The following is a 19,620-nucleotide window of genomic DNA, read 5'->3' as shown; positions in this document are numbered from 1 at the left end:
GTGAGCTAGTTGAGTTGCATAAATTTTGATATGCAGTACTCCTGTTTTATTGGATTACTAGCTTCATTGTAACAAGTGAATCACTGAGAAATAAAGGTTGACCATAGCCATTCAATGTCCAACCCTTTTTCTTTCACGTTACTGTAAAACTGATTGCATTGCTTTAATTAATTGCTCTGTTTTGGTGTATTGCTGAGTAATTTTTTTCCCATAATAGTGCCGTACACTATTATCCTCTTCTCAGCCTGTTCCGTTGGCCACAATGGCTCACTAATCTAAACCATTCATCCAAAGCCTAAAGAACAAATTTGTAGAAATGAGCATCGATTTCCAACGTTTCTAATCGCACATCAAGTTGCTAGCTGATTTTCATACCATTCTATGTTGTGGTTTCAACTAACAGTGAGCCAATTGAGTTGTCTAAATTTTGACATCCAATACTCATGTTTTATTGCATTACTAACTTCATTACAGCCTCCCTATAGACAAACACATACTTATTGCTTTGTCTTGGACAATGGTGGAGGAGAATGATGTTATTTGTGAAAAATCTTGTGTGACCACTGATCATATAATTGAATGGAAAGATGAGCATTGGGTTGAACACTAAACACAAATCACTTACCATTTGGTTAACCTTAAAAGCAAAGTAGAAGCATTCTTCTTAGGTATTTCTCGAAGCATGCAATAAATCAATGAGACAATTGGAATCAGAAATGAGCACACAAATAGAGCCACGTCAATGGATCAATCTTCAAGTTTATCTCGATGTGACAATAAATCACCATAATATCAAATTGAGTTAATTTTGAAAGAGATCTGTATTGGTGAGATGAACAAGACATAAACCTACCATTTACGAATCGATATTCATGCCTACCATGCGGTCATTTACTACTAAAAACCGTGATGGTGAACATAATTTACCAAAGAAACGTGGAGATCATACATTAAAAAAACAGAGAATTTTTGTTATAAAAAATAGCATCCACCAAAGTTCGGCCTCTTCACAGTAGGCCATTGCATTTTCTGGGAAATGTGAAACGTTGAAACTCAGTGTAACAAGATATATTAACTTGTAAGAGAGCCCAGTTCACTGAAATAGAAATGGGCAAGTGCAATATTGATTCCAAATATCTTTGGTACATCTATATTGAAATTGAATCAAAAAACAGGTATCATGTCCGACTGCTAAAATATTTATACATTGGCTCACATAAATTATCTATGAAAATTTGAAGTGTGTATGATATCAACCATCTTAAGAGTTTGAAAGCGTACACCACAATGATATGCAAGAGGGGCCTTAACTCTTTAGTCACCAAGGAAATCTAGAGGCCAACTGAATTGCTTTTCCCCAGGTTTAGTAAAAGCAACAATCAATTTGATTTCAACAATCCTACTTTGTGGGAAAACTCATCATCACTACTGCCTACACAATGAATAACTCATACTGTTCAATCTAAAATAAAGACCAGTGTCAACATAGAACCTCAATGTGCTTATGCTTGGATCAAAACACTAGAGAGAATCCTAACACCTTTACTTCCTTACAGAAATTCTTATCCATTTACCTTTGATCAGGAATGAGCAGACCAATAGATGTATATATATGTAGAACCAGTGATACCTGGAAAATGTTTCTTGTTAGTTGGGAACAAATTTCAGGTTTCCAAAACATTTCCAAGAACCAGAAACCAGCATAGAAACATTTCAAAAGCTTATGAAAACTCCTGGGAACTGCAGAACATTTCGATAGTTTCCAAAAGCTTCTTAAAATTTCTGACACCAGACTGAATTTGTATTTTTAAATTTGAAGGCAAAAAGGTGTTTAGCAACCCCACGCTGGACTCCAAAACCTCAAAACATAAAAGAGAACAAGAATCGGAGAGATCATTGTTCACTTCATTTCTCCAGTTTTATTTGAACAGTGGCATATTGCTACATATCTTTATGCATTTGGTTTTATATCATTAATGCGTTTAAAAATAAAATACTCTTATTCGTGATTTATTAGGCGTTTTGCCATCATGATATTTAAAAGTTGCTATGAACTATGAAACAACCTCTAATGTTCATTAAAAATGCTGCATTGTGTTGTATTTACCCTGCAAAAGTAATAGTTACAATTTTTGAATCATCGTGATATTTAAAAGTTGCTATGAACTATGAAAGTCTCTAATATATATAAAAGTTGCATTGTGCGGTATGTACCCTGCAAAATAAATATTTTAGGCATTTTGAAATCATTATACATTGCAGTACTATATCATATACAACTAATAATAATGAATTTTGAAATCGTCATTCAAAACCGACATTTATAGAACTGAATCTCTTGAATATACCTAATATATTATTATGAGTAATTCATGTAAGGAATCTTATTCCCATTTATAAAAACCATTTCTTAATGTCTCCTAAGTTTCTCGTCGTTTTCTGTTGTACCCTATTAAAGACCACCGTTGCCATGTACCATTTTTGGATTCTCCCCGTTCCCCTTTCCAGAAACTTGTTTCTTGGCATCTCCTATTTCCAAAAACTTGTGTACCGTAGTGTAGAACAATCAAGTCAAATATCCAATCTCATCAAGACAAACCACTCATAAAATCCAGTAAATCTTCTTCCAAATAATAGATGAAACGTTATTGATCTTGCCTTTCCTTCGCTACTGAAAAGGGATACCATTCTCCCTTACTGGTAAAGGGGAAGGCCCAAGGGCCTTTGCTATTTCCTCTCTCAAATAGCCCATAAGTAATGTTTTCTTCTCATTGCTTGGTCACAACATTAGAAGTATATAAGCTTCAACTATTTTTTCGTTCACATAGCAGTTGATGGATTCATACATGGCTGCATCATTGTTCAAGCAACATATGGACAAAAAAAATATTATGACAAATTGAAAATGTTTTTTGCAAGCTCAAGCTAAATTCCTAAAATGAAGTTGAACCAAAGTGCCGTGATTGCATCCTTTTTTTCCCAAAAAGTTCAGTCAAAATGCCAGTTGTGCTCCATAATATGAACTTAAGAAACACGTGAGCTAATGAGGCTCAGAAACGAGTTTGAATTCAATTTTATTCATAGTTATAGATGTTTGAATTTAAGAGGCTCGGACATGATCTTCCTTAAAAATTTATAGTCAAGTTCTACAGAATAGGATAGATTTGCACAAAAGTCTTAGCCTCGGTATATTTGCAACTTGAGTATTGAAGATAAAATTTAAAATTGAGAATCAATTAATGGGGAATGCATGAAGATGGCCATGCATTGTCGTCAAGATCACCAAAATAACCTTCCAATGAAGCCCTGCCATTTGCATAAACTAACAATAAAGATGAAAAACATAATAAAAGGAACATAAGAGCACCATGCTTGTAATTTCCTTTCAATGAATACATCTTCTGCAGAATATGTTAGCGAAAAATAGAGCCAAATTGACTCCTACATTCTTTGTTATACACAGCAGTAATATCAATATCAAGTGTTGTGACAGCCCAGAATCATTTCTGGCAGTCTGGTTATGTACAAACTCAATTACACTGTTTCATGGTACATGACTTGAGCCAATAAATCAATTTCCTACAAAAATGTGAGGGGACCTGCAACAATGAACAAGTGATTACCTGCAATTGGACTCCAGTCAAGAAAATTTAGAACAAGAGCAAAAAATAATAAGGTACACCCGAGAACATTCTTCTGCTGGGCCTGCCCTTCAGGAAAATATAATACATATCAACCAATACCCTGATTGCTATCCATCCTCGTCCTTCTTTTTCTTGCCAGGCTTGCTCAACTTTGGAGTGTCTGCTGGTTCAGAAGTAATTGACGACTTCCTATACATAATAGCTGCATCAAGGGCATAGATCCTTAATGCTAAAGCAGATATTGTTGATACCTTAACTGCTGCTGAGTATGAGGACCAATACCACCACAGATTTCTCAAGCAATCAGTCTTGATCATTTGTTCCAAAATTATTGTGGCTTGAACCATCTGTAATAAGTGCACGAAATTCCATCATTAAAATACTCTACAACCACTACTAGTTTATAACCCCTATTGCATGCATATCTGAACACAAAGCAACTAGATTAAATAATATTTTATAACCTACACTGAATAGCATGGACTACTATAACATTAAAAGGATACTTCAGATATGGGTTCAAGCATCGACTGTCGTGTGAAGCTGATTAAACGAGGTATCCAACATGTCATTGGGCCATGCATTCCATGCATACTAAGGCCATTTGCTATATATCGAAACACATGTCATGAATTTCTACCCACAGATATGTACTGTGACAAAATTACACCAGGAAATAAAATAATGCATTGGTGGGGTTAAGCATGCCATAGTAATCTTCATTATATTGATCAAATGCCAAGTTGATAGTCAAATATATTTCAGGCTCAATCCTTACCACAGTCGTCATTGATTGGCCAAAATCATTGAATACATCATAGCATTAAAATGAAACCATGTGGCAGACAGTAATAACCAAGTAAACAAGCTTCAATCTACTACATTAAAAAATTCTAGCCTGATGGGACAGCAACAGTGATACTCTACAAGGTCTGTTCAAGCTCATCCTGAATTCTTGACTGGTTACAGTCTCTCTTAGCAAGATGCACAAGGGCAGATGGCAGCATGTCAAGGATGGATAAGGTTACATACTTTAATATGCCCTCGATTAGGGCACTGATTGCATATAAAAATTTGGTTCCTAACCATTCTGCTCCTTGAAAAGAAAAATGGTTCAGTAGCAGAAACAAGAAACGTTTGCAGAAGAATATAAACAACAAAATAGATAAAATCACATCTGTTTGTTGCTATCGGTTTACAAATCATGACATTTGATAAATGTCATCACTCTACACAGCATCAATAAAAGCAAATCTTCACATTCATCATAATAACACCAACCTTGTCAATGTGAAACGCTTTGACATTCATCATAATATCACCATCCCTGTCACTCTAAAATGCTAGTCTACTGGCTTTCCTCTCTCCAAGGATAAAAAGTGTTCAGAATAATGAAATGAAGTAGCCTTTTGATGCTTACTAATTTTAATTTGAGGTACACAAGGGAATCACCTAAACATATCCACAACATCCCTCGCACTTATCGCAACAAAAAACAAATTTAGGACCATACTAGAAAATATTACTAGGCAATATTAGTCTTAATGAGATCTAACACATTATAGGACATTAATAAATACAAGAAACATCACCAAGAAAATTTAGGATTGTGAAAAACAGAGACAATTAACATATACCGTTGCCAACTGAGCCTACAGTGTGAAACAGATTTTACAAAAATTGCAAACACATTGACTTTAAATGTTGGTGGCCATATTGTATGAGTATTGCCACAAGCAAGAGCACCTTGAAGAATTCTACATCCCAGTGAAACTGGAATTTCTTGAAATGTAGGACACTGATGCATGATTAAGATGCCACTTGGTTAATAGTTCCCCATCTCCACACAAGACCTGACAGTTGGTCACATCAAATTAACATTTCTGGCAACACAAGAAGACTTTAATGTTGAATGATTAGGCACTTGACAGCTTGGAATCAGCCTATTTGTCTTTTCATGTTGAAACTAAAACCATTAATGATCTGCTGCCTCTATATCGATATCGTCGGTTACGCCGCTCAGCATTTCAGCACTTGGGGGTCCCTTGAGGTATCAAGCAGCATGTGGGGTCATCAAATCGACCAACACTCTACTTTGGATAGGGAACACTACATCATCAAGGTCAATCTCTCTCTTTGCAATAGATGGTACGACCTTTGTTGCATCATTGAGAAGGTGGAATAATCACCTCAAGAAGCCATCTAATGTTGTGATGAAAACCACCTAACAAAACCCTCTCCAGATCAAATGTAAATCAACAATCATTACGTAACAAAAACCGTGGATGCACCAAATTGGACCATACTTAATGTTAGGGGCACAATTAATAATTCAAACAAAGATCACCTTCAAATATATAACTAGAACAAGTCCAATATAAGTGTTCACTCTCTTATGTTAGGGATGGTTAAATGGATAAGTTGCGGGTCCTACGTTAACCAATCAATCCATAGGTGCATGTGAAGATGGTGATAACGGAATGGGCATTACTTCAAGGAAAGGTGTCATAGCCAAGTGACTAACTAATGGTGGTCCAACATCCCGAGTGTATAAATGTAAGGAGGGAATAATCGTGGAGGAATGAGCTACCACCCCTCCTCAGCCTACTCTTTTCACCTCTCTAATGCGCCTTTTACTTCTTTATGATAATGCTTTGATTTTGGTGCATAGCTCGGGAGCCCAAACCTGCTTCGATAGATTTAGCATTTATTACCCCTTACTAATGAGGCAATTTATTGCTCATCAAGGTTGGCACAATACAAAGTTCCTTTTTATGGATGGGTCATCATGCGCTCTAGGAACCAAGTGATGGCTAATGACGGGGGTAGAGTTTGTAGCAACAAAACTTAAAGTAATTGTGCTTAAAATGTAAAAGACACAAATGTAATGAAATAATAATTTTTTATTAATAAGTTGATAGTACAAGGATTGAATGAATGTTACAATGAGGGCCCGCTTATATACCTAGGTAGGTGCCTCTTCATGAATGGTCATGTCTTTTAGACATGCCCTTCCATTTAACTAATGACTATTTAATTAATCGTTATTATGATTATTTATTATTTACATTTATTTATATTTATTTTATTTTTATATAAATTATATTCGTAACATTGCCTCCCTCTTCAAAAAGCTTTGTCCTCAAAGCTTATTCGCTAACAATTTCCTCACTTGCCCACGCCATTTCAGCATGTGTAAATATTATCTTGGAAGCAGGGTTTTTCCATTTCTCCTTTGGAATTTTTTTAATATATATATATATATAGATATATTGTAAATAGTATTTTTATAAGATAACTTTAACTTTAAAAGTTACTTTATAATGTCTTTATAAAGTGACTTGAATAAGCTGGTTTACTTTTATTTTATTTTTTATATATACCCAATAGTCATCGTGCGGATTCGTAGGGTCATGACCAGTGGAAAAACAACCCTTCCGATTAAACACTATCAATCGTGAGATCCTTTGTTTCGATGGCAGTATGAATATTATCTTCATGACCTTCATGAATGGAATATTGTCACAGGCAGCATTTGTTTTTTCATGTTCTTGATTTCCTTATGAAACGTTTGAAGATGTGCATCAGTAAAGGGATCTCGGATAAGCCTTGGCTCTAGAAGTGTCTATGGCTCTTACTGTATCTCTGATATTAGTCACCGTTTTTCCATCTGGATGAAGCAAATGAAAAGAAAGCCAAATGAGAAGCACAAACCCCGGAGTCACACTTGGTTTCCGATGAACCACAATCAAGGTCGGGATACCTGTAACATCGAAGAGATCTTCTAGATCGTCCTTAGGTTTATCTCCAAATGGAAGAGCCAACCATGGCATGCTTATGTAGTATTCTTCAAAATCACTTCCTTGTTCCGAAAATTGTGGCGTCAATTTAAACCTAATTGTGTCTTCTACTTTGGGTTTAGAGGGAGTTCCTGGAGAAATTCTATGTTCAGATGGAATATACTTCTGTAAACTAGAATTGGATTCTTTCTGAGCTAGTTGGTTTCGATCCTTATTGTGCTTTGAAAATGGCTTGAAAAATGAACCAACGAAAGATTTTACTAGTGAATGCCTTGGCTTTTCTTCAAGTTGAACAATGAAATTAGCGGTCCCGAGGGAGCAACCCCATCTAAGTCTAGTCTTATGTAATTCAAAATAAAAGCCTGCTAATTTGAAATCCTTAACCATCTCTTGCACCTCATCTGGAACCCTCTCAGTATCATCTGTAAACCCCTCCGGCTGTAATTGACGCCTAACATGTGTCCATAAACTCTTCTCATTTTCAACATTTGAACTTTTATCAAATAGTACTCTGTCAACTAATTTCCTGTAAAAATCCTAGAATAGATCTTTATCATTGAGATACTTTAGAGATATCGCCACCCTGTCAACAATATGCTTAGCAAGATTACTGCTTTTAGGCTCTTTCTGATCAAGTGTGGCAAAGAATTTTGCACTTGTCAGTCCTCCAATTCTTTTATTGCATATAACAGTAAAAGCTTTCTGAAAAATATTATTATTATAAAAAGCATAAAACAGAAACTTGTGACGCCAATCAACAATCTTGTTCACAAATTCTTGTTCTGGACCCTGGTAATATGTCAAATATATCCCTTCCACATGGATCTGTATTTACAGCCTCATTTGCCCCTTCAATCAATGCTACTCCTCTAGTTACATATTGTTCAAAATATTTTTTAGTTGATTCTTCATCAATAATTTCCGTAGATTCAATTTTTCCTCACTAATTTCATCCTCAGCTGTCATATTTTTCTCTGCCAAAACACTTGGCTCAAACTCATCCTCTTTGATACTAATGTTAGCTTCTATTGTAGGTGCCAAAACTAATGTTTCAAAAATCTTTATTGATTTTGAAAGTATTTCTTTCATTTCCAGTAATAATTCTCGACTAGTCATATGGTCATAATCTTGGGAATATGTTCCCATGATTTTTGGATCTAATGCTTAAAGGACAGACTCTGCATCGGTTAGCGTCCAGAGGGTCGAATGGCTCTAATACCACTATACAAACAAAACTCAAAAGTAATTGTGCTTAAATGAAAAATACACATGTATTGGAATAATATTTTTTTATTAATAAGTTGGTAGTACAAGGATTGAATGAATGTTACAATGAAAGCCCGCTTATATACCTAAGAAAGTGCCCCTGCATGAATGGGCATGTCCTTTAAACATGCCTTTCCATTTAACTAATGACTATTGAATTAATCGTTATTATGATTATTTATTATTTACATTTATTTATATTTATTTATTTTTATATAAATTATATTCGTAACAGAGTTCATGCTAGGTTTTTGCCCACATGCTAATTCTTGTCCCAATCATCTCTTGCATTTTATCATTTTCTTTCATTGTGGCTTTCTTTTGCTTTTACTTCTCTTATAGTTGCATCAACCTATGATGCAAAGTTTTCCAACCCAAACTCAAGGATGCGGATTAGAAAGTGCCAATCCCTATGACCAATGACCACCTGCTAGAAGAATGGAGATGGAATAATGAGAAAAATGGGAAGTTGTAAGTGTGGAATATCAAGGGTACACTACTTCAATCAAAGCCTCCCTAGCAGTGTGCTTCTTATAGCTCTAAGGCCTTAGAGAAGGTCCCGCTGAACTACAGCCAAAGACTAACCTCCCAGTGAAAGATTCAATCATTTGAATCACTCCTTGATTCATATTATTCTGCCCAAAAACATTAAGTAAAAGGACATGATTACAAAGTGGTTGAAGTACCTACTGATGGATGATTTGTCTTGCTTCAAGGAGGAATGTCGGATGGGAGAAAGAAACCTTACGAAAGAAATATGTGGAGGATCAATGGCATCATATCATGTGCTAATCAACAGGGTTTCTAGTTGGCTGCCTATCAAAGGAGGAGAAAAGTTTCTCCTATGGGTTACCCACTTTTTCGTGGGTAACATCTTGCTCAACATTGGGGACATGTGCTCACTGTAGAGCACACAATCCATATGCTCAAGCAATTGTATGACAACTCCAACATCCTTGAGGCTTCTTAGACCTACTTCCTGTACACTCAAAGCAACTTGTTGATAGCAACTAAGCAGGGTGTTGAACGTCACCCTTGCGATTTAGGATAAAATTACATTAAAATAAAGCGATAGCTGAAATAGTGCATCGAACTACTATGCAAACACATCAGCATGAACATTATCAAAAGTAGGATGCACACACAAGAATGCAATGCCAAGAGTCCTATTCTAGCATGCTAGCATACAACACATCATCGAAGTATAATCATATAATTAATGTAGCCAACATGTTATGACACACTTCTTACCCCTGTGCTTAATAATGAGATAAAACAAAGATACATCACAATCAGCAATCACTATCTCATAATACTCAACTACCAGATCAAAAGAATAGGGCCGGTGGAGGGAAAAATGTTATGGCTCATCTTCGTTGCCATGAAAGAGGATGGATGATGGGCAAAGAAAAAAAATTCCTACACCCATGGATCCTCTCTTGCAACCTGAATATGAAGTAATCAATAAACAATTTTACGCACTTTCACCCAATAGATATCTCAGGCATGCAATTCTCATTGATGTCACTAGGGACATGCTAAGAGTGGAAAGAAGGGGAAATTGGCTGTGGGGCAACTTCTCGACAAATATTTGGAGTTGGCCCAATTATCACTGTGAAGAGTTGCAGTCTGAGTCCTAGTTTAACATCTCTAAGCGACCTCGCAGATGTTGGTTGACCTTCCAGGACTAGGTTGAGGGGATATCCACGATCTCATAGCTTTCATATTTGCAATACTTTGAAGATCCACCAATCTCTTGTTAAACCAATCTCACAAGGTAGTCACATTTTGGGGTATTACATTTAAGAACTGAGATTTATCGCTGAGTATCTTACTAATGAAGAGGACTAAGCACCTCTAATCATAGTTCCAAAAGAACATGGTTAGAGAGCTCCCTAACCCAACCACCCCCCCCCCATAGAGATTGTGGTAGCACCCTCTAATTTTATACTAGGAGCATCTAAAAAATGTGTGTTATGAATATAATATATGTATAATAATATAAATAATAATGCTTAATTAAATAATAATTAGCATAATGAAATGATGTCTCAAAGAACATGACTATTACGAAAGAGCACTCCACTTAAGTATATAAACAGGGCCCCATTGTACTAACATCATCATATCAATTCTTCATACATTTATATTGATGAGTCATCAAAACACTCATTTTTCCTAAATATATCCTTCATCTTTTACCCTTGATCACCCATAACTCTTGTTATCCATAGCTACATTTATACATGTGTATATATGCTTAAGTACTTTATCTCTTTCGCTTGAATTAAAGATTCAAAGAATTGTTAAAAAAGTATTTAGGTGTGAATTTCTAGATATGAGTGCATACATATGTTCTTATTATGGTTTGCACTACGGTTTGCTTATGTGTGTGTGTGTGTATATATATATATATATATATATATATAGAGAGAGAGAGAGAGAGAGAGAGAGAGACTTGTGAAAAATGAAGGTTCGGTAACAGATCAGCATTCAAAGATTCCTTTGTCCACAAGATGGTTTTTGCCTATATCTATCACGACCATGTGTTGACAGAGCAGCCTTCAAATTTTCCTTATGATATGAGGGGACTGCCACCTAGACCAAGCTCATAAGCCCTATATGATTAAACATGAATGCCAGGTGTATGTGATGTATAGTTACAAGAAGCAAGTTTGTAAATCTATGAGGGGCAGGACCAAGTTGTGTGTGGACTCCCGAATATTTTGGCTTGATTGCTCAACGATTTTCCATACGAAAAGTGTGTTATAGTTTTAAAGGGTCATTGATTAAAACAAACTCGACACCTCCTATATTTCGACCAGCAACCAGTATCTTAGTCAGTTGTAACCAATGTTTCAAAAACCAGCCGGTTTGAACCAGTAACCAGTCAAACCGGCCGGTTCACTAGCCCACCGGATCAAACAGACCAGTTCACTAGCCCACCAAGTCAAACCGGCAGAAAAACCCAGTTTGACCCCTCCCTTCACCAAAAAATAGAAAAACCGGCCCTAACCAGCCAGTTTAGGATGGAACCGGCCGGTTTATGGTCAAACATGTCGGTTCCATCATAAACCAGCCAGTTTATTGCCAGGGCAACCATAAACCCCACAAAATGCAATTTTTGAGTTTTGAAGCTGTTTTGAGGGAAATTGGGGTTGTTTTCCTCCAAAAATAGTCCCTCCAAAGTATCCTCTCATTTTCCTGACACATCTCAACCCTAGCAATGTTAGCAATTAATGGTAATATTAAATTCTTGAAGTAAAAGGATTTCATTTTCATCCTTTTACTTAAATTTTTCCATTTGATTCTATCATGCGTGAGGGTATGAGATTGGCATTTGATCAAGAGCATGAAGCCCTTTAAGAACCTTGATGTTGGTGGCATTGATTGTTGAACTTTGTTGATGTTGGTGGTATTGATTGTTGAACTCCTCTACCATGTCCTTAACAAGAATGCGCTCTTCACTCAAAGGAAAACCACTGGTTATGCATGCTAATCTTTTTCTACCACATTATAAGGTTGAGGAGATGAACCCTTCACTCAAACCAAAATCATTGGTTAGGCATGTTAAACCTTTTCAATTTCTATCATGTTATAAGGTTGACCAATCCAAGTCTAAAGACTTTGAGCTAGATGATGTTTATGTAAATCTTATTGATGATGTTTATGTATTTCAAGTAGTGTTGAATCAATGATTAGTTTCATGAGTGACCATGTTGATCAGTGATTTGTAGTTTTCATGTCTATTTTTGCTACTACTACTAAAGTTGTAGAGGAGTTTTAAGAGTCCTCAAACTCGGAGCCATATTATTTATGTAGCTCATGTTGATGATCTCTTGTCTAGTAGTGGTGATGAGTTTGATCATGATGAGGAATGATAGTGTTGTTGATCACTGATATGTAGACTTGTAGTAGGTCAGTGACCCCATAGCTTAGAGCATTGTTTTCGGACTCTAGAGGCCATTTAGAGCCTCATTGATTATGTATTTTGTTGCGGATATGTATTGCACTCAACGCCATTTTGATATATTCACCTTCACATGGTAAATAGATGAGAAGCTTTGCGTATTTTGTTTCTATTGGCTTGGAATCATGGTTTTAAATCTTAAAACTAGTTTTTTTCATTAAAAATTAATTATTTAATGTATTTTTTAAAAACCGGTTTGTTTAGACCTGACCAGTCCCAGTTTGACCGGTACCAGTTCAAAACCCAGTTAATTAGGTGGACTGGTCCAGTCACCAGTTCCAGTTTTTAAAACATTAGTTGTAACCAAAGCTTATATGCAGCTCTAATTGATATACTTGTTTCTAAGAGTTTACAGGACTGCTAGATCAATTTAGATCCATCTGATATGGTTGTTTCCAAGAATCTACAGGACTGTCGAGTCGAAGCATACACACTGACACCAAGAATAGCAAAGTTTTGTTTAAGCAGTGACTAAAACCAAGGGATAGTTGTTAACACATTTCTATTTGTCTTGTTGATCAATTCGCTCAATAAACCATACTGCTAATTGTTTAAATTTAGAATATGTTTGTTTTGTATATATATGTAAGTGTCAAAGAGCGCAAACACATTGAAGACACTGATATTTTTGTTTGCGTAATATACATATTGTTGTGTGTGATCATTTGAGTTATTATACTTTGTTCTACTAATTTGTATGAATCTTGGAGCTTAGCATCATGCCTGTGTTGAACGATTAAAAAGCATAGAGGCACACGCTAACCTTGAGTAGGGGCCCATTCAAGGTACGATCTTGTGCCAATATTTCTTCTTTGTTATTTGTAAGTAAATTTATAATTATTTTCTCGCATTGTCGCTTTTGTTTAATTTCCATTGCAAGTGCGTGTGTGGCTTTGCTTTTAAAGTTGGTTTGATCTTTTACTTTCCAGTCAGTGTGAAGCTTTCTTTTCAAGACGTGTGAATGCATGATTTTCCTTAGTTCAAGTGGCATAGGCAATTTGGTGGCCTGCCTTATGTGCAAGGGCTACAGAAATACACACTACAAAATCAGTGTTGTAGAATTAGTCGATTTACACCTAGTGACATTGAGCTCACCCTTACAGAAACCAAGTGACTGTAGCGCCACGTAGCTATGTTGTGTTTATAAGTGAATCTTCTAATTTAATCGTGAATCCCCATGCACCCTCTTCACTAGGTCATTCTAATAAGTGTGAGGAATTTCCTGCTATATATATAGCACGAAGGGCCTCGAATGTTTACCAACCCAGATTGACAATTAAAATAGACCGTGTAGCCTAAACCAATACCGAAGTGTTCCATGGAGTCTCATCCCCCCACCTAGGGGTCGAGTTTCCTAGCTCCCTCGCGCTCGGGGACTTGGGGACGAGAGGGGGTCGTTTCCCCACGCTCCCAAAAAACAGGGTACGCGAGGAAACTTGGAAGGGATCATTTCCTCTATTTTTGGGGTCATTTCCTAGGCGAAAGGGGTCTTAAGGGGTCTTGGGGGGTCGTTTCCCTAGAAAAAAATCGCAAATTTTTTTTATGAAACAAAAAAATCGTAATTGTTAATATTTGTTGACCGACCGGGAAGGGTTTACGTTATGTTCATTTCACATTTCATTTTTTGTTTGCTCCTTCATTGAACTAAACACTTCCCCCATCGCCAAGCAACCTTCTGTCTCCTCCTTTGTTGAAGGGAACGTTGCCGCCATTGCCAAGCAACCTTCTGTCTACTCCTTCGTTGAATGGATTACCTTACGCAATTATGCTCAATTATCTTTTGATATGTTCTTATGTTACTTTGACTCTTGATGTGTCAGACTTGTCTTTTATAATTTTATTTCAATATTCAGTATTCAATGTTTATAGTTGGAAGTGGAACATCAATATCATTTAAAGTTTAAAAGTTTAAACATTTATAATTTTATAATTTATTTTCACTGTGCATTGTTAGTAAGTTAGTAGACTAGTAGTTACACTATACAGTTACAAACTTACATGTATGATGTATGATTATAATTTATATGATAATGATATCAATCATCATGCTTTCCATTTTAAATTTGTTTCAGTTATATGATTCACCGATTTATATTTTATATTTATAAGTTTTTAAGACCCCGACGTCCCCCCACGTTTCCTAAAAACTGGTGGGGATCTTTTGCATAGGTCGCTCCTGCGTATCCCCGCTCCCTCGCCTCCTCATCCCGGAAACTTGATGGAACATTGCTTTATTGTTTTCCAAGTATTTTGAATGTTTTATTCCAAAGCCATATTTGGTTATCACATTTGGTATAAGAGCTTTGTTTCTGATCTAAAATTTGGCCACACTCCTATCAAATCCATTTTAATTAGGCTTTTGAACTTACAAGGTTCCCCTAATTTAGGTCTTCAACCACAAATCAGCCTTTGGTCATTTTTCAAAGTTATGTTGAAAAGGGAAAAAAAAGTGATTCCACTGCTATAAAAATTTGATAATCCACAAAATAAATAATTTCCCTAAAATAATTTTGACATACTGAAGTAACCTAAAAGCATATTGGGAATATCGAACCACCATTTTTCAGAAAAAAAGAAGAATAATAATAAAATCCTACAGGAGTCATCAAGGAGGAAAGACCACAGTGTTAGAAAATTATATATTACAGAGCAATGGAACACATAGAATATTGCATAAATATAAACACAGAAAACGCATAAAACCAGAGAGACACAGATATATGTGGTTCACCCAATTTGAGCTACGTCCACCCCGAATAGCCAACCCTTCCTTTCTATTATCCAACAAAATGAAGAGACACAACCTATAGCAAATCCGTTGTAATATCCTCTGTTTTCTCTCACAGTCTCACCTCTTGGTTTCTCGCTTGGAGAATACACATCTATTTCACAGTCTCAATACAATGCCCTCATAGAAAGAGAGGGGTTGCCTTCTAGGGCAAAAAACCCTAAACTAAACATAAGTTCTACCATCAGATCATCCGCCTAATGAACGGCCCAGATTGACTAGAAATTACTATACTTTTACAAGGCAATTTTAAATCTGTTTTTAGCTTTGGGGGTAGCCCGTCGGGGTACTGTTGGCCCCTGGACCCCCCAGCCGGGGGGGATGGGCCCCTCCGAACCCTTGCGGGGGGGACCAGTTCCCGCCACACCCCCCCGCGTGGAGGGGTGTACAAACTACTTGGGGTATACATCTGGCTGAAACAAAGTCCTCTAAATAATCATCCTCCACACCCAACACTCTCCCACTTGGAGAATGATTGTAGCAACTCCACCGCTGCTTCATTTGCTGGACAATGACTCCTCTTTGGACCTGGTTGTTTCTCATCTTCATCGTCATTCTTGAAGACCAATTGAAACTGAGCATATTCTCAGTTTCTCCCTGGTTACAACTTTTGTTAGCATATTTGCAAGATTATGGCTAGTGTGTATCTTTTCCAGCGTCAACTCTCCATCTTCCAACACTGATCGTATGAAATGGTACTTGAGTTGTATGTGTTTAGTCCTAGAATGAAATGCTGAGTTCTTTGCAAGATGAATGGCACTTTGGCTATCACTGTATAACATTCCCATATCATGCTCCTTACCCAATTCACCCATAAACCTTTGTAACCAAATCATTTCTTTACTAGCCTCTGTAGCAGCAACATGTTTTGCTTCTGTTGTTGAAAGTGCAACAACACTTCGGATTTTTGAAACCCAACTGACAGTTGTTCCACCTACAGTAAATACATATCCTGTAGTGCTCCTCCTGTTATCTCTATCACCTGCAATATCTGCATCAACATATCCCTGTAGAGAAATGTTTGAACCACCAAAGCATAATTCTTGATTTGTGGTACCTTTCAAATATCTAAGAATCCATTTCACTGCCATCCAATGTTTCTTTCCTGGATTGTTCATGTACCTGCTTACAACTCCCACTGCATGTGCAATATCAGGCCTTGTGCAGACCATTGCATACATTAAGCTTCCAACTGCTGATGCATATGGAACTTTAGACATATAATCCATGTCTTCTTGGGTCTTTGGGCACATTTCCTTACCAAGTTTGAAATGGTTAGCAAAAGATGTACTAACTAGTTTTGCATTGTGTATATTAAATCTTTTCAACACCTTTTGTATGTACTCATTCTGAGACAATGTTAATTAGCGATTTTTCCTGTCTCTAGTTATTCTCATACCAAGAGTTTGTTTTGCAGCCCCAAAATCCTTCATTGCAAATGAATTTGCCAATTTTCTTTTGAGCACATTTATTTCCTGCATGTTAGACCCTGCAACAAGCATGTTATCTACATACAATAACAATATAATATAGTTGCTATCATTTTTCTTTTTCAGATAAACACAATGATCAAAATGATATCTAGTATAACCTTGTTCAGACATAAACTTGTCAAAGTTTAGATACCATTGCCTTGGAGCCTGTTTTAAGCCATACAAGCTCTTCTTCAACCTGCACACTAGTTTCTCCTTCTCTTTTACCTCATATCCTTGTGGCCGCTGCATGTATATCTCTTCCTCCAAATCCCCATGGAAAAACGTTGTCTTTACATCTAACTGCTCAAGATGCAAACCTTCAACTGCTACTAGACTTAAAATAGTTCTGATTGAAGTCATTTTAACAACGAGAGAAAATATTTCATCAAAATCAATACCTTTCTTCTATGCAAACCCCTTCACCACAAGTCTAGCTTTGTACCTTTGTTTTCCTCCATCTTCTTCCTTCAGCCTGTAAACCCATTTATTCTTCAATATAGTTTTTCCTACAGGCAACCTGACTAAGTCCCAAGTCTGGTTATGCAATAAGGAGTCCATCTCTTCTTCCGTGGCTACCTCCCACTTCTTCCTGCTTTCAACCTGCATTCCTTCTTCGTAACATTCGGGTTCACCAGAATCAGTCAACAATAAATAATACAATGAAGGAGAGTATCATTCAGGGGGTATACTTATCCTGGTAGATCTTCTAACACCACTTTCAGGTGTTTGGGGTGCCTGTTGCTGTTGTGGTGGTTGTTGTTGTTGTGGTTGTTGATTATTATTATTTTCGGGCACCTTTACTTTTTCAGTGATCTCATCAAGAACTGTGTATTCCTTGTTTTCTTTTTATTGTTTCTTTTCCTGCAACTGATTCTTATACAACACCTTTTCATTGAATATTACATCTCAGCTCCTAATGATTTTGTGATTTTCATAATCATATAAGCAATAACCAAAATCCTTAACTCCATTTCCAATAAAGGTTCATTTCTTTGATTTTGCCTCAAGCTTTGTTCTATTTTTTTATTAATATGGACAAAGGCCTCACAACCAAAAGGCTTTAAAAAAGAGTAATTTACCTTTTTACCTGTCCATGCTTCCTCTAGAACACCACCATCCAAGGAACTTGAAGGCCTTTTGTTTATTAGATAAACAGCAGTATCTACAGCATCTGCCCAAAATAGTAAACGCAATCCTGCATGCAATCTCATGCACCTTGCACGCTCCATGATTGTTCTATTCATCATTTCTGACACACCATTTTCTTGTAGTGTTCTTGGAACTGTTTTCTCTCTGTGAATTCCATGCTTTGAACAGTACCTATCAAACTCTTTGCTGCAATATTCACCTCCATTGTCTGATCTGAGACACTTCAATTTCTTTCATGTCTCAATCTCAACCAAAACTTTCCATTTCTTGAAAGTATCAAATACATCATATTTTTTCTTAATACAATAAATCCAAGTTTTTCTAGTGGCATCATCAATAAAAATAACATAATAACGAGAGCCACCGAGAGATGATACCTGAGCAGGTCCCCATACATTTGTATGCACAAGCTCTAATTTTTCGCTCTTCTTTTCTTTCCCAACTCTGAAAAATCTGACTCTCTTCTGTTTTCCATATATGCAATTCTCATAGAAGTCCAAATCAACATTCTTCAAACCCGGCAACAAATTCCTTGAGTGAAGAATCTTCATCTCCTTCTCACTCATGTGTCCGAGCCTATGATGCCATAATGTTGCATTTGCTCCTTTGGAAGTTAAAGCATTAACAGAGTTAGAAATACCATTGCATAAATACAATGTACCAACATTTTCACCTTTTGCTATTACCAGGGCTCCTTTGGTGACCTTCCAAGCTTTATCTGTGAAAGTTGTCACACAACCTTCACAGCCTAACAGCCCTATTGAAATTAGATTTTTCTTCAGATCTAGAACATGCCTTATCTCCTTTAGTAGCCATTGGTTTCCATTCTGTTGTTTTACAAGAACCTTACCCATTCCAACAATTTTACAGGGTTTATCATCACCCAAACGGACTTGTCAAAATCTCCTTGAACATAGTCATGAAGATATTTCTTATCAGGTGTGGCATGGAATGAGGCCCCTGAATCTACCACCCAGGAATCAGTAATATTTTCGAAAGAAAAAATCAAAGCATCTTGTAACACCTCACCTGTCACATTTTCTTCATGATTGTTTTCTTGTTGTGCATCTCCTTCTTTTCCCTTCCGAGATCTACAATCTTTCTTTAGGTGTCCTTTTTTTCTGCATTTCCAGCACACTATCCCCGATCTGAACTTGGATCTGTCTTTCCTTGATTTACTGCGATATCCTGAGCTCTTTCCTCTTTCCATTTTTCTTCCCCTAGACTCTGCACTTAAATCATTACCCGATGTCTTATCGGAGCTTTTCCGTCGCATTCCCTCACTAAGGATAGCACCAACAACATTATCAAACTTTCTAGTACTAGATCCAAAAACAAAGTTACTAATGGCCATTACTAAACCATTCCAACTTTTTGGCAATGAGCACAAGAATAACAGAGCTCTAACTTCATCATCAAAGTTTACCCCTACAGAACTTAACTGACTTGTAACAGTATTAAAATCATTTAAATGGTCTGCAACAGATCCACCTTCCGACATCTTCATATTAAATAACCGTTTCATAAG

General features: G+C 36.6%; 1 protein-coding gene across 1 annotated transcript in view; it reads right to left on the bottom strand.

Moving 5' to 3' along the window:
- Positions 1–3,347: 3,347 nt before the first annotated feature.
- Positions 3,348–19,620, bottom strand: part of MBD9 (methyl-CPG-binding domain 9) — a 225,822-nt gene continuing 209,549 nt past the window's right edge. Inside the window, exon 11 of the mRNA XM_089374975.1 lies at positions 3,348–3,991. Within this exon, the coding sequence (XP_089231101.1) occupies positions 3,752–3,991 (240 nt within the window). The 3' untranslated portion in view covers positions 3,348–3,751. The remainder of the gene's footprint in view (positions 3,992–19,620) is intronic.

The sequence above is a fragment of the Pinus tabuliformis genome, chromosome 8 (assembly GCF_031772625.1).
Source record: "Pinus tabuliformis cultivar Carrire ecotype Pingquan chromosome 8, CPIR1, whole genome shotgun sequence".
NCBI classification, from domain to species: domain Eukaryota; kingdom Viridiplantae; phylum Streptophyta; class Pinopsida; order Pinales; family Pinaceae; genus Pinus; species Pinus tabuliformis.
The sequence above is the reverse complement of the archived record's forward strand: the minus strand, read 5'-3'. Positions and strand labels throughout refer to the sequence as shown.